At 40.3% G+C, this 15,936-nt stretch overlaps 1 protein-coding gene across 1 annotated transcript; it reads left to right on the top strand.

Moving 5' to 3' along the window:
- The first annotated feature begins 1,696 nt into the window (after nucleotides 1-1,696).
- rexo1 (REX1, RNA exonuclease 1 homolog) lies at nucleotides 1,697-14,560 on the top strand. The gene is made up of 16 exons (XM_041040732.1): nucleotides 1,697-2,013; nucleotides 3,104-4,968; nucleotides 5,111-5,212; nucleotides 6,794-7,004; nucleotides 7,135-7,283; nucleotides 7,544-7,681; nucleotides 7,974-8,097; nucleotides 8,304-8,429; nucleotides 8,825-8,965; nucleotides 9,088-9,201; nucleotides 9,340-9,413; nucleotides 9,875-9,985; nucleotides 10,236-10,351; nucleotides 10,477-10,615; nucleotides 11,566-11,686; nucleotides 13,384-14,560. Exons 1-16 carry the CDS (start codon nucleotides 1,824-1,826, stop codon nucleotides 13,470-13,472), a joined length of 3,810 nt encoding a protein of 1,269 aa, XP_040896666.1. The 5' UTR covers nucleotides 1,697-1,823; the 3' UTR covers nucleotides 13,473-14,560.
- Nucleotides 14,561-15,936: the final 1,376 nt, after the last annotated feature.

Here is a 15,936-nt window from a genome sequence, read left to right as displayed (position 1 = left end):
ACCACCACAGGTTGAACAAGAAAGCAACAACAATCTGATGGCTGAAGTACAAATGGCAGGGGACAGGCCAGAGGCAGGACAAACATACAGGACTTCAGCATTATAAAATGATTAAATTATAAAAAGTGTAAATGTTTAAGTAATGATAGTATTATATAATTAGAAATGAAATAAAATTATGGGAAGAAAAAGTCATGAAGTCAATAATAAAGACTTCATAATGTGTCAGAGCCTCAAAAAAGATATTTTTTAAAGCAATTTAACAGAATGGGGTAGACAATTGATTTCAGTTAAGAAATTAGGAAAAAATTCTCTACCCTTAGGTACTTTCTTTGTGCAAAATACACAAGAAGTTCCAGTAATACAAAAACAAATAACCTGTGCAGTATGACCTGTGTATCGATATAACAGAAAATATCTCTGGTGTTCCTGAAACTCACTTCTGACATCAAATCTTTATCTGCTTAAAGAGTGACAATTACTATATCAGTGATTATCTGCACAGCACACCTGAAGGCAATGATGATAATTGGGACTGGAGCTGATTGGATCAGGTGTCTGTGCCTGGAGGGCACAAAAAGCCTGAGCACCTGTTTGTGTGAAGTTTGAGAGTTCAACTGGAGGTAGGTATCATGAAGCATTTTAGAAGGCATTTGTAAAGTTTGTTTTAGTACCTGCTGGAACATTTGTGATTTGGGTCAAAACCTAGGTCTAAAAACATATTGTTGCTGGTTAGTCAAAAAAAAAAAAAAAAAAAAGATAATCATTCAGATTCAGTAACTTAAAATAGGAGTGGAGTTAGTAGATGTATCTTAGTAAGCTACAATATTTTATGTTAACTGGTGTAGCTCTACACGCTCTCTGTCTGGAGAGAAATATTTAAATTTAATCTCCAGTAAATTAAGATTTAAACTTTTGCTTATTTCAAGTTGAAGAGTAAAAAATTGCCACAAATATTATCTAATTTAACTTCAACATGCTGAAAATGTAACTGCCAGTTTAGCATGTGTTCAGACAAACATGACTTGAAACGATCAGTTTGGAATTTAAAGCGGTAGTTTAACATTTGGAGGGGGTGCATTTACTCACTTTCTAGGGGGCTTCAGATCCATAGTTAATGGGAACAGAATAGTACTGATATTCTCAGCTAACTCTTGGTAAGAAGACACCTAAGCACACTACTTTCCAGACCATTTAACCCAAGGCCAAGACAACCCGTCTCTGGAGTCCAGTGAAATAAAATGTTACAACACTTGTCTGATTTATTATTATAAAACAAGCGACTCTTTGTCTCTTCAAATCACAATTATGCAATGAGGAGCGCACACACAACTATTCGAGCTTATTAATGCTAACGACTTGCTAATGCACTTACCGACAACAGTCAGGAAGGAAAAAACGGGAAAAAATCTGAGAAAGGATAAACACATCCCCGACAACTCATGTATTATTAACTGTCTAAATACACATCTTACGTGGAGAGTGGATTTTTTTATTGGAAAGTAGGATCAAAGGCCTTCTTTAGCTGGCTTTTGACAGGGCAGGACTGAAAGCATCCTTAACGTTAAAAGTTGAAAACACTGTTCATGAACAGTTAACCGTTTACTCGCTTCAGTGACGTCGGGGAACGAGACACGTGGAGCCACGCGAGATTTCACCCCCCCCCCCCCCCCCCCCCAATCCTTGCGACGAGTCCAACATGGCGCCGTAGGTACGTTGTTATTGTTCCGTCGCTCCGACAAGCTTTTTTGCAGTACGACGACAGCTACGCAGAATAACGGTCGAGTGGGTTCATGCGGGCATGAGAGGAACATCTGGAGATAATGTTAAGATCCACCGGCTTCTTCCGATGGATTGACTGTCCGTTTTACACGGAGTACAGCGATGGCAAAGGCAGCAGAAATGGGTGTAAGAGACCGTACTGTCACTTCAGGCACAGCCAGCAGAGACGGCCGTCCTACGGAGCACCAGCAGATGTTAAAAAGCCAAGAGACCTCCACTCCACACAGAGAGGTACTTGGCATTATTTTATTAAAACCGTAGTTTATACGGTAATACTTTAACGTCTTCGTCCACAGAGTAGGTGGTAAAGATGTGTGTGGAAATAGGCAAACGAAACCATAACGGTCTAGACTGATTTTCGCCACCTATATTTATGTTGTGTATGTAGCTGCAATTGGTGCGTCTGATCAGTTGTCCCCCCCCATGTTTTTTTTTGTAGACTGAGGCGTCGCTAGGAAGTGCAAGGTGAACTGTACTGTATTTCCCAGTCAGGGAAATTAAAAGTGCATTGTGTTAAGTCAAGAAAAATAGAATACTATAACGAAGAACAAAAATAAGGTACCAGATACTGTAGGCACAAACATACAGTCAGCTGTCAGTTTATTAGGTAGGCCTAGATTAAACTAATTTTGTCTGAATGATCATACAGTGGAGTCAGCAACTCTTTAACACTTTCAACAAAAACTCAGCATTGAAGGTAAGATTTATTTGAGGGCTGATGCATTAGCTTTCACTATTTTTAGCTAGGTACCTAATAAACTCACATCCGAGTGTAAATGGTAACTTTTAAGTATACTCAGATAAAAATAGTGACCAATAAAGTGAAGAGATGAGGAAGTTGTGATTCAAAAATAATGTATCTTGTGTCTGCACATATTGCACGTATTGGCAACATAAAATGCAGTTAGTGCACTATGTAAAGTTTGTGTCTTATAATGCAAAGGCAATAGGCAATATTCACGTGATGACAACTGAGCAAACTTCACCTGCTTAGGAGGACCTTGAGATAGGTTTATGTACGGATATTGATTCCGGTACTTCAAATCATTTTGCATTCACATCCAATACCATTTCTCTCTTTTTCCAAATTCTGCAGTCTACTGTCACTGACTGAATGTAACTTACAGCAGAAACAGTACATTTTGCAGTGGGCAAATAAAATCATTTCGTCAGCATCAGTCACATTATACCTGATGCGTAATTGGCTTAATGAGCTCAGTATTCAGCATATTGGACAGGTGCATCCCTAACTGAAAGCTCTAATCTTAAGTGGAGTTTTAGTTTAGTTTTTATTAAGACTGTTTGCCTTGTACCCCTGCAGAACAAGGTTATGATCCTTTCAACCCAGAAGTGGTGAGGCCTCAGGAGCTGCAGAATGGAAAGCCAGATGAATCAGGAGACATCAGTGGTGCGCTGGAGCTTGTCAACAGGGCCATTGAGGAGGTCTGCAGTGAGATGGAGAGGGAGAAGAGGAAGCTCTCTCAGATTGGGGACGAACCGTACAATCCCAGTGAGAGTACCAGTTTGTCTTCGTCTGGTGCTGTCAAAAATAAAACAGCAGCTTCACACATGGCCTATGATCCCGGGAGTTATGAGATAACAACAGGAGGTTATAATCCCACCCCTGGCTGCAGCAAGTACACTCTGGATTCAGACAACCAAGGGAACAGCAGTAACTCCATGGAATATGTTCCTATGTCACTGAAAAAGCCTCCTCCTCGGACACATACTCACCAACTCCCCTCTCCTCCCCCCAGCCCAAAATATTCAAACAGCTTCTCCTTAAAGTGTAAATACACTGTGGACAATTCAAGACCATCTACAGACATGGAGTATGACCCACTTTCCAACTACTCGGCAGGAATCACAGTGAAAAGCAAGAGGGACAAGGGTGCACAAGCTGTCAAGATGGACAGGAGCAAGACACACAAACTACCCATGTCTGATTTGTCAGATGAGGAATATGCTGTAGCTGTGAAAAAGCCACGGCAGCAGAGTGTAGACACAAAAAAGTACACTATCTCTGACTCTGATGGGGAGAGCTCTGGAACAGAGTATCGACCCACGTCTCTTAGCAATCTCCAGCAGAGAAGAAGTAAGACTGGGTCAGCTGGTGACGCTTTTGGGAAGGAGAGAACTGAAAGTGTAGTAAATGCACTGACACAAAGGAATAAAGAGGACATGGCACACGACTCAGATGTCCAGGAAGATCTTAAACGAAAGGACAATCTAGAGAAAAAGAAGGTGACTAGTCAAACTAATCACGAGAAAAGTGGCAAATCTGACAAAATGCATAAACTTGAAAAAGAAGTAAGCAGGACATCTAGTACTAAGAGTAGTAGCAGCAGTAGTAAGGACAGAGGTTCAATAAAGAACTCAAATCAGGACTCTGCAAAAAAGGAGAACAAGAGTCTTGTGAAGAGAGATGATAGAAAAAACACAGTAAAGGATAAGACAAGTGATAAAGTTCAGAGGGAGGGCAGAGACGAGAAGAGGAGTGATGGTAAGATCAAAACTGTGGAAAAAGTTAAGACGGACTCAAGCAGACGAGATAAAGATACAGAAAATGGTGCAAGTGAAAGCAAGAAACTTAAAACATTAGACAAGGAAAAGGAACACAGCAAGTATAAGGACCGCCAACATAACAATGGTAAACTTGATCAATGTAAAAGAGAAAAGGATGTGAAGAAAAGCAGTAAAAGCGGTTCTCGGAGTGGGAGCAGTAGCAGTCACAGTAAAGGGAGTTCTGCAAACAGCATTAAGGTGAAGCAAAACATCAGCTCATCAAATGGGAAGAGGCTTGAGGACAAACGGCAAAGTCTGAGTCTGAGCCACGCTGATCTGTTTGGAGATGAGAGTCCAGATGAAGCTGAACCGATGGAGGTGGACAACACCGATGAAGAAGCAGAGGAAGTTTTGGTGAGAAAATCAGCGGATGCTTTAAAGAGGGGACGTCTAAACAAGAGGAAAGCATCAGAGCTGACTCCGTCCTCCTCTGACAATGAGGGTGAATGTGGTGTGGAAGGCAGCAGTGCAGGTAAAGAAGAGGTCGATGGCGTTGGAATCGACTTCTCTGCTTTCCAGGATGATCTGGACTTTGACTCAGATCCCATGGAGGAGTGTTTGCGGATCTTCAATGAATCCAAGGATGTGAAGAGGGAAGACAAGGGAAGGCAAACAAAACAGGTATTGGTGTTTCTTTCTTGCCATGCTGTCTCACTGTGGTGGTTCTCTTCATTTGCCACATACTGTTTTTCTTAATAGATTCATAATTTGCTCATGACAGTCAGTGGAATTTGAATGAACAAGCTGCGTTGTGTCCTCTCAGCCCTCTAGGGATTCAGAGGAGGAGAAAAGCACAGAGAGCACTTTAACCACTCTCTTCCCCGGTCAAAAGAAGAGAGTCTCCCATTTTGTTGCCAAAGGAAATGTAAGTTTGTCACCATAACTTTTATTTTCTTTCTTCATCGCACAATGCGGAACGCACAATTGCACAATGGTGAACACACTATATCTCTATCTGTGTTATGAAACTTTATCCAGGAGGAATTGTACAAAATCTGCCCATAGCTGTACACACAGCTCCTTGAGTGAAAGGCGGTTTTGTCATTTACACAGTCTTAGTGTAATTCAGGCTTGTATACAAACTGACTGGCTTATCTCGATGTCAATAGCCCTGGTCCTTAGGGGCGAAATCATCCATCACCCTTGGTTTGTTTTCGTTTCGTGGTGATTGAAGTGGCATGTCCTCGTCACGGTTTAGTTGTTTACCATTCTCCTTAAAAGAGGAAGAGGCTTTATAGAGCTCTGAACAGAAATTCAATTTTGCATTTGTAATACATCTTCGACACTGAATGGGATTATTCACAGAAAACATTTATTCATTTTCAGATAATTCAGACTTATGCAGCACATCTATATTTGAAGCTAATAAGAGAACTTGTCGGGCAAATAAATGAAATAGGGATTGAATAAAAAAATCTTTGCTAAAGGCAGGGAGGGCTTATACAGGTGGCGTTGCAACAAACAAGGAAGCATAATGTGAAAATATTGTAAGCTGAGCCAGAGCTGTGGCGACGGGGTTTTCCAGTCGATCTGATTTGACAGTAAACCAGCTGTCAGTGTTTCCAAAGAGACAATGAGCTAATCAGTCATTGGTAGTCTGATCCGTGGGCCATCACTTTCCCAGGGTGCTTGTGGCAATGTGGCCTTTCTTGATTACATCATCAGAAGCTTTATTAAAGCCCCAGTCTTTAGTTGTTGTTTTTTTTAATTGTCCAAATATAGTTGAGGTATAATCATAAAATCAAGTTAGAGTTTCACTTCTGACATACTATTGATGTACACCATCCAAATAAACTAAAAATTAACGCATAGGTGTAGAAATTCAGCAAAAAATAAAACGAGGATGCTTTCGAAAATAATGCCATGAATAATTTTTATTTATTCCTTAACAAAACTCAGTAAAGAGAAAAAACCTTAATAAAATCAATATTTGGTGTGACTGCCCTTAGCTTTTAAAACAGCTCCAGTTCTCCTCAGTTTACACAGTTTCTCAATGTACTTGGCAGGTAGGTCGTTCCAAGCATTTTGGAGAACTTGCAACAGTTCTGTGGATTTAGGCTGTCTCAGTGTCCTCTGTCTCTTCATGCATTCCCAGTCTGTGTTGTTCAAATCATGGCTCTGTTGGGGCCAGGCCATCTGTTGCAGGACTCCTTGTTCCTCTTGTCTCTGAAGATAGTTCTTAATGAGTCTGGCTGTGTGTTTGGGGTCGTTGTCATGCTGCAGACTGAATTTGGGGCCAATCAGACTCCTCCCTGATGGTGCTGTGTAATGAATAATAATTGAAACATCTAAAGTGTGACATTCAGATTTTGGGTGTTCCCATTAAAACCACCTTGCAGCTATTTCCTTCATTCTTATGAAAAGCTACCTCACCCATTCCTTGCCATTCATCTATGAAGAGCCCGGTGTTCACTTTTTAATAACACTTGTTCCTGTTTTTTTTCAGTCTGAAGCACCTTCTAAGACTGTGGTGCGGCCGTACAAGAGACCCACAGCCCAGGAGGTCTGCTACCAGCGTATGCAGATGGCGCAGCAGCAAGCTGCGCAGCTTTCTGCTTCAGTCAAAGTTGCCTCACAGAGCTCCAGCCCCAGCTTCTCTGGAGAGAGGAAGAGAATAGCGCACCGTCCCAACCCACACATAACATCCTCCAAAACAAGTACGAGTGCTTCCACCTCTCTGTGTTGTAGCAGGATTCAGCTTTGTCCATATGTCTTGTTGCTGGGAAGAAGAAATTAAACTTTTTTGACTTTCAAATTGTGTGTGTGTCTGTGTGTGTGTCTAACTAGGTTCTTCAGATGCTAAGCCAGCTGTCAGTCGAGTGTTATCCCCCAGCCAGACTCATCAATCTGTAAAGGCTCAAACCACAGCCGGTATTTTGTCCAAGACCACGTCCACTATAATGGCGAAGAGGTTGGCACACACACCCACCTTGAAGGTATCCAGAAGTTTCTATAGCCCATTATTGTCATTTAATTAGTGGTATTTTCTCTTGGCTATTTTGTGTCACTTACATTCTTTCAAAAATTCAGGTTGCAGATTTTTTTGCTTGGATTTTTTTTGTGTGTTTTTGTGTCTGAACATTCCTGCATAGCCTTGACTGTTAACTGACAGACCACGTCTCCAGAGAGAAATGTTTGTTTAGTGTCTAGAGTGTGATTTAATGCTATTGTCCTCTCTGGGCTTTGACTTTTTCAGAGTACTTCGATGAAGCGCCCTGTCATCCCCACTGAGTTTGGGGCCAAAGTTCCCACCAACGTACGCCAGCGCTACCTCAACACTTTCATAGATGAATGTGTCAAATTCTGCCCGTCAGAGGACGTTGCCTTCCAGATGGTATGAAATAAACCCGCTGTAGCCATTTAAGGTGCAGAAACTGCAGCCTAAACTGTGATCTGACCTGGTTTATCAGAATGATGTGCTGTTTTTTTATGTGTAATTTCTTATAACTTTAGCTTATAACTGTATATAGCTTGAAAATTGTTTGAGAGAAAGCGGGTCCTCATTAAAATTCAGGCTTTTCTTTTATTCCTCAGGGATTCTCTGTTCTCTTTCTCTTAGGGACTTTCTGTTTTCCAGTAAAACAAGCGAGGTTTAGACAGTGATAGAGGTGTTAATTTTGTTTCAGGCCCTTGATGAGGAGAAGCTGGTGTATGAGCGCAGCAGCAGTAGGAACATCTACCTCAACGTAGCTGTCAACACTCTGAAGAAGCTGCGCAGCAAGAGCAGCTCCTGTCCATCACCTGTCACCAGTATGTCACCTCAGTCCCTGTGCAGTACAGTACAACATACAGTATACATACATAGTGTCAGGATTGCGTCAGTGTGCCAAATTCAACCAATACAGTGTAGAAGCATGGAAATTAGTTTCAAGCATTTGAAAAGTGATGTAAGGATTTTATCTGACTAAATGTCAGTGGTAACCTGTGTGCATGCGTGTGCGTGTGTGTGTTTTCAGAGGATCCAGGGTTAGTCACTAACAGGAGGGCCCAGTCCCATGAGGAAGTTCTGGGGGGGCGTCTGGCTGCTACAACCAGCTTCACTGTTAACAGAATGGGTAAACAACAGGAGGAGAAACTCACTGGTGAGCGACAAGTTTGTTTTTTCTCTTATTCTGAACTGAGTAAGCCGCAGGTGGCCTTAGTCATGACTACATGAAGGATCATGTTTTCAGTGTTTCCAAGTCCTGTTTACTGCAAACTACCTTCCCCAGTGGCCTGACGTCAGAGGAGACCTGTTTACAAGACTTTAGTGTTGTTGAAAGGACTGTTCATTTGTCTGATTAACAACATTAACAATCAATGGTCAGATAATTGATCATTTATGAAATACAGTGGTCTTCTATCTATGATCAACTTGTTCAGTAGTCCAAACAGTAAAAATCTGCCAGCACCACTGCTGCTGTTATCCACTCTCTTAAGATTTTCAGTGTGGGTATATAATGACATTTGTTTAACTTGTTGCTGTGTCTCTCTGTAGGAGCCACGCTCTACAGGAAGCTGAAGGCGTACCTGATGACAGAGGAGCAGCTCCAGGAGCATGGATACCCAAGAGTAAACCCAGAGGCGGCTGGCAAGGCAATCATACACAACCTCCCAGAGAAAAAGGCCATTGCAGACCGTAAGTATCTTATGTGTGCTCACAGCTCTTTCACCATTAACAACTATTCATTTCTAGATATACAGTAAATGCTTCAGCTGTTATTTTACTTTCAACTGACAGTTTCGGTAACAAATTTCTAGCGCTCAGCAAGATATGCTGTAGATGTGGAGCAGAATATAAGATCAACGTCAATGGCAACTGTGTGCGGAAAGAGGAATGTAGTTATCACTGGGGACGTTTACGCAGATATAAAGGTAAGTTTGTTTACATTCATTTAGTGCAAATGATTGATAAACATCAAATTATAAATGTGTATTCTCTTCTTTTTACCTCCCTTTTCTGATTGCCTTCCTCGTCTGTTTATGAACTTGCTCTTTCCTGTCTGTCATCAGTCGCTGGAGCCTGGGAGACCAACTACAGCTGCTGTGCTGCTGCTGTGGGCTCTCCAGGCTGCCAAGTTGCCAAGGTATCATCAGAACATAGCACAGCATAAGATGACGATATGCTGCTGAAAAAATATTCCTATCTTTGAGAGGCATTACATTTTGGTTTGTTCCGATCTCATAAAACCTTAAACTGTGATGTGTCTCAGTCAGATAGCTCTGTTTTTTCCACCTCTTCTTCTTTTTGTTTTCTCCCTCTGTGATGAGTTTTTTTTTTGTTCACTGGGATGGTTTATGCAAACTGTGTCAATATATATTTTCATGAATTACATTTAAGTCTTGTGAAACTTAAAGTACTTGACTTTGTACTGAAGACAACTGACCATTTAACCACTAGGGGGCAATCAGTTTCCTTTTTTTTCTCTGTGCCTTCCAGTTGAAAATGTATATAAAACACCTCTAGAATGAATACTTGTTTCCGCATAAAGTCAAAGTATTTACTTTTCATGATCAATCTGAGTTCAAACACCTCATGTTCCTGCAGCAACATGTTCAGGATGGACGTAAAGAGTCATTAGATGGCTATGTATCAACATTCAGTAAACCTCTACCACCAGACGGCAATGGAGGGGTGTTTGCTTTGGACTGTGAGATGGTGAGTGAGGCAGATGTTTCCCAAATTTTTACCAACTTAAAAACTGTAAATGCACAATTGGCCTTGAATCATTCTTCTTGAGTAAATTGCCTCAGAGCTTGTTCCTTTTTTATTACTGCACTTTATAATTCCAGCCGGGGATATTCAGTTCTGAGAAATAGTTTTTTGCTTTATGCTCGGAGTTCACAGGCTCAGTGCTGATTTCATTCTATTTTTTAAATTTTTGCTCTTTTTCCCTTCTTGGAAACAGTGTTACACAAAACAGGGCCTGGAACTGACAAGAGTGACGGTCATTGACTCAGAGATGAAAGTCATCTATGACACGTTTGTCAAACCTGAAAGCAAAGTGGTCGACTACAACACACGGTGAGTTTGTGCTGTGCAACTGACACTGAAATCAACTGTTAGTTGTTGCCCAGCCTTAAATTATAGTTGGTGAGCAGTCACAGTCTTTGAAGGAGTCACAGTTTTTTCTCATACACGCTTCACAGATTTTCAGGTGTGACGGAGGAGGACTTGGAGAGCGCCACCATCACCCTGAGAGATGTTCAGGCTGTGCTGCTCAGTATGTTCAGTGCTGAATCCATTCTCATAGGACACAGCCTTGAGAGCGACCTCCTCGCTCTGAAGGTACCATGGAACTTCATTTATTTTCAAGACACTTTATGTAAAAATGGGGCTTGGTTTGCAAGTGATACTTACTGTGATACTTGTTACTGCCCGTAGGAACATCTCAGAGACAACCAGAAAATCCATCACCTTGCTAAGCAGTTTAAATTAAGCCTTTGCTAAATAAATCATTGATTGTTTAATTTCTTCAAGTATAAAACGTAATTCATACTTAAACTTGAAGTAGACAGAGACTTTTATGGTAAAGTATCAGAGTGTAGCGTTTCCCAGAAGAAATTCTAATTCTAAATACAAAATCACAGGTACTAATATCACAAACCTCAATAACTAAACTAAAAAATATCACATATAGAATGTCTTTTTTGTGGAAACTGTGCAAAAAGTTAAAATAATTTTAAAGGAAAATATCAAGGCTTTACTTGAATCTTTATTAATCAGCAAAATGTCTGAGAATCACTGCCTTAACAAATAGTCATTCAGTAACTTTTGTGGAGAAATTTTAATAACTGAACATTTTAGTTTGTATTTTCAAAAAACTTTATGAAAACACCATGAAATTGAATCACCCCAGTGATTAGTCTTAATGTGTACACTTCTATTTGTATGAATCTTGCCTGGTGAAAGTCTGTGATGAACTGGGTTCAAGTGATGGACAGGGTGTGGGATTCTTTGGTTTTATTTTCACTGATTCAAATCTGAAACTCAGTATATATGAGGAAGTCTTCACAGAACTGTTTCTTCTTTACAAAGCGAACCAGAGCAGTGCAGAAAAAGACTGAAATCCAATTCTGATGTTTTACTCAGGTAGCTAGTTTTTAGAGAGAGTGTTTGTTTATAGGCCTTGTTTCCAGCCTGAGACAGTTTAAATGTGGAGAATGGGCTGAAATAAAAGAAAAAGACTTGATTTTATTCCCTCTCTGTCCCTTTGTCTTTCTGTCTCTCATTTCTAGCTTATCCACAGTTCAGTCGTAGACACAGCCATTGTGTTCCCTCACCGCCTCGGCTTGCCGTACAAACGTGCCTTGAGGAACCTGATGGCTGATCACCTCAAACGCATCATCCAGGACAACGGTAAGAAAATCACACAGGACTGCCAGTAGTTGTGTCGTTGCTTTTTACAAACTCCATAGTAAGAGTAGTTTTTTATGTGTATTATTAGCTTTACAGAAAATTACTGTCGACATCAAACATATTTTACTGCATAATATCATCTTATTAATTCTTATTGGTGTTTTTATTTTTAATTCAGGTGCTGAACAGATTGATGTTGTCTTGACTAGTGATGGCTAAGTTGTTCTAATTCACTGTGTATGGAAATAATTACATGAATTGTTAAATTTCTAAGATTTAAATAGGTAAACTGGCAAAACTCAGCAAACTGAAACCATGTTTTGGCTGTATTTTACATAGAGCAAAGTCACTTCATTTGCTGTTCACACACGCAGTCATCAACTAATGGCAGCAAGCTAACATGCAAGGTAGCAGCCATCAGGAGACATTTGAAGTTCAGTGTCTTGCCCAAGGCACTTCAACATGTGGACTCTGCGATTAGCGGACACCCCACTTTACCTCTTGGGCCACAGCCAGCCCCATCTGAGCCCACAGAAAATATTGTTTTAATTCCTTTTTTTTTTCCTCCAAATAAAAAACTTAAGCATTTTATCCCCATTACACTACATAATCCCCTGTGACATTAAAATGGCTGTAGTTACATAAACAAACCCTCTCCTCTGTATCCCGAGCACATTTATGCCCTACATCATAACCACATAAACTGCATTTGTAAGACTCATGACATTTTCCATGTCAACAACAGCTAAAGACTGACTGACTGATCAGACAGCACCAGTTCATCTTTATTTGTTGAAAACGCTTCATTGAAACATGGCTTGTAGATTCAGACCAGCTAAGTCAGCATAAATCATTTTAATCAAAAGTATGGCAAACTGAATTTGGCTTAATTTATATAGACTGGTATTATATTTATGGACTTCTTTGGCCCACATCACCAGCATTTCTGCTACCAAACTCCCCAAAGAGCATGAACATAAAGAAAGAAAAGAAGAAACTGTAGAAGAAAGAGGAAGTTCAAAGAGACATGCCCCCTCATTTGGGTGACTAATGCTGCAGTAGGAGATGTAGGTGGCAAATGGCAGGGGCAAATGATCAGAAAGTTGCTCAAGACCTTAACATTTAGTAGAAATACAAAATGCAGAGTTGTGTGATCATGACCCAAGAGTGTGATTAAAATAGATCAATAAATGTCATGTGATAAATCCAGTACATTGACTTACATTAAAATAAATCCAAGGAATGGTCCAGTGAAAGTGAGTCCAATGAAATTAAACTGAACTGTTTTAGATTAAAACTCGTAAATGTGTTAGCGTTGGGCATAGCCTCAGAACCAGAGGAAGGCCAGGTCAGATAAATGTGACTGCTCTATGTCTCCAGCAGATGTCACTCACCTGCACCGTGTTAATTAAAAGTCTGAGTGTTGAGTCAATTTTTGCTGAAACGCTGCCAGCATGACTGTTGTCATCATTTTTAAACATCCTTAACAACATCAATTCAACATTCTCTCTGTAATTCATTCGTATGGTTCCCTGTTTACAGATCACTAGAAGGTTACATTTAATTTTACTAATCAAATTTGATAAGTAAAATTAAAATTTGTACTGTTATGGTACTGTAACTTTATAGGTTGGTAATACAGTATTCAGGCAAAAAACTATAATTTATTTAATGGTCATTTGTCCATGTGTTTCCAGTGGAGGGCCACGACTCGAGCGAAGATGCGTCTGCCTGCATGGAGCTGATGATTTGGAAGATCAAGGAGGATGCAAAGGTCAAAAGATGACCTCTGACTGCTCTGCTCCACTTTCCTCAGCATGAGGGGGGTAGCGCAGTGGGAAGTTTTCAGCAGAACAGCCTGAGACGAGCTCAGTGTTGTTCTAACCTACTGTATCGGAGAAGAGAACAATAAGCGCCCTCGAAGCAAAATGACCCCAAATTAACAGTGTTTTCATTTCCTTGTTGGTATTTCAGTTGTGGATATTGTTAGTTTAAAATTATTTCTGTTATTTGAGCAGGGGAGGCGGGGGGGGGGGGGTTAAGGCCTCAAACAGTCATGAATAAAATACTTCTATAGAAGAACGACTGAAAATGCCAGGGCATTGTCCACTGAACGATGATGATGATGATAACAAATACGATATTAATGCCAGGCTGTATCCTCAGCCTAAATTGCACTATAGAACTGCTCTTGTTGTATAGGGCCCAAGTCTGAGTACCTCATCTGTGTTATACTGCTTTCAATTCTAATGAATAGCACATTACTTGTTCTTAGTTACACTTAAGTGCATTGATGTCTTAGTCTGTTGAGAATTGCTATGTAAATGCACTTTTCACGTTGCACCTCGTTTCTCATCACTGATGCTCTGTTGTATAAACAACAGCGCATCACCCGTACTCTGTTGTTTATACAGCGGTTCTTATCAAGTTAAATTTGTTGGTTGACTCTTAAACCTGACTAATCCTATAATACTTGATCATTTAAAAAGAACCTCAGCAGACATGTAAAGTCTCTGCTACTACCTATTTAGTAAAGCTGATGGAAGATATCGCTGTGTTTTATAGTTCAGTCAAAATACCGACTATATCCACTTCTATCTGTGTCGTGCACTGCATGAAATAAAAACTACAGGAATGTTGGTGATAGCAGGTATGACATGTTATTCCTCCATAAAGTTGAAAGTAGGTTCAGTATTGTTGAATTAGGCCCGGGTTATTAATTAGAGACAATTATCATTTAGTGTGTATCAGCTAACCCGCGCTGTTTTATGTTGAAAATGGCTGAAAAAAATACCCGAATGCTGTAAATATGCAGTTTCCTTTTGTATTTTTGGTTGTTTATCTTTTTCTATTAAAAGGTATTCGTTAAAAGAAGATATTGCTCTGTCTTTACATGTCAATTGTCTGTGCACAGCAGTGGTGAAATGTAACTAAGAACATTTAAATACAGTGGTGAGGACTTTGTACTTTACTTGAGCACATCCATTTTATGTGACATACTTCCCTCCTCCAAGCTTCAGAGGCAAAATATTGTACTTTTTACTCCACTGTATTTATCTGACAGCTTTAGTGACTCTTGCAGTTTATTGTAAATCATTTTAAGTCGGTTGAGTTAAACCGACTTCTGTGTTGCCTTAAAAATGTGAGTTATATGAATATGGGTTGGATAATAAGTTCAAAGTCAGTGGATGAGTTGTGAAAATATAAAACTAATGGAGTTAAGTTCACTGAACCTAAGATAACGATTTCTGTAACTGTGAGATATTGAGTGGAATCAACTTTCAACAGCTTTCCATTCGAGTTTTCTCATTTAAAACACCGCCAGTTCTCCTCGGTACACTTGGGTGCAGTTTTTTCGAGGCACATGGCAGGTGGGTTGTTCCAAGCATCTTGGGGAACTTGCCACATTTCTACTGTGGATTTAGGCTGTCTCAGTGTCCATGATGTTCAGATCAGAGCTCTGTGGGGGTCAGACCATCTGGTGCAGGACCCCTTGTTCTTCTTGACTCTGCGCAATTACTATGCTAAGTGCTGATGGTGTTTCTTTATAAAGTTAATTTAACTAGTTTAGTGAACTCTCGGCAGTTCGTTCGTTCACTTAATCATTTCAAATCAGAAGACCTCAAGTCAGAAAAAGTCATGATTATAAGTTCTGCTCAATCTGAAAATGAAAACTAGACATTTTAGTCTTGAATGAAACCAGTAAAACTTTTCACATTTCATAACTTTTACTTGTAATGAAGTATTTTTGCAGTTTTATTGCTACTTTTACTTAGTAACAGTAAAAGTGAGTTCTGAATACTTCTTCCACCGCTGCTGCACAAACAGTTTTTGACAGTGTGACAGCTTTTTCTCGGTACAGTGCTGAGCGCCTTGCAGTCTATATGCCCCTTTAACGGCAGGTGCAGTGGCCGTAATTCTCCTTTCTCCAGCAGATGTGTAAATTGGAAAAAAAAATGGGAGAGAAATGCTAAACTGAGAGGCCCATCCTTTCTTTGGTGCGTTTGCCTATTAAGCTTCTCCCGTCACATGTCAGTATGCATTTCCCCAGGCCGGGCCACAGACCCCAGGTATTAAAAGAGCCAGTTAGCTGGGATCAATACCTACACAATGTTCCAGTGACAGGGAGGGGGGCTTCCTAGTGTTTATTGAGTGTTGCAGAGATTTTGAACATGTGGAGCAAAGCAGCTTAGAGAGGTCGTCTTCATTATCAAATTCGATCAGTGCCTCTCTCTCTCCCCCTTGATCAC

The sequence above is a fragment of the Toxotes jaculatrix genome, chromosome 6 (assembly GCF_017976425.1).
Source record: "Toxotes jaculatrix isolate fToxJac2 chromosome 6, fToxJac2.pri, whole genome shotgun sequence".
In the NCBI taxonomy this organism is placed as follows: Eukaryota; Metazoa; Chordata; class Actinopteri; family Toxotidae; genus Toxotes; species Toxotes jaculatrix.
The sequence above is the reverse complement of the archived record's forward strand: the minus strand, read 5'-3'. Positions and strand labels throughout refer to the sequence as shown.

Coding starts and splice junctions, on each gene's coding strand:
- rexo1 (XM_041040732.1), top strand. CDS start 1,824: ATGTTAAGATCCACCGGCTTCTTCCGATGGATTGACTGTCCGTTTTAC. Junction 5,213..6,793: donor ATTTTGTTGCCAAAGGAAAT/GTAAGTTTGTCA, acceptor GTTTTTTTTCAG/TCTGAAGCACCTTCTAAGAC. Junction 8,966..9,087: donor GAAAAAGGCCATTGCAGACC/GTAAGTATCTTA, acceptor ACAAATTTCTAG/CGCTCAGCAAGATATGCTGT.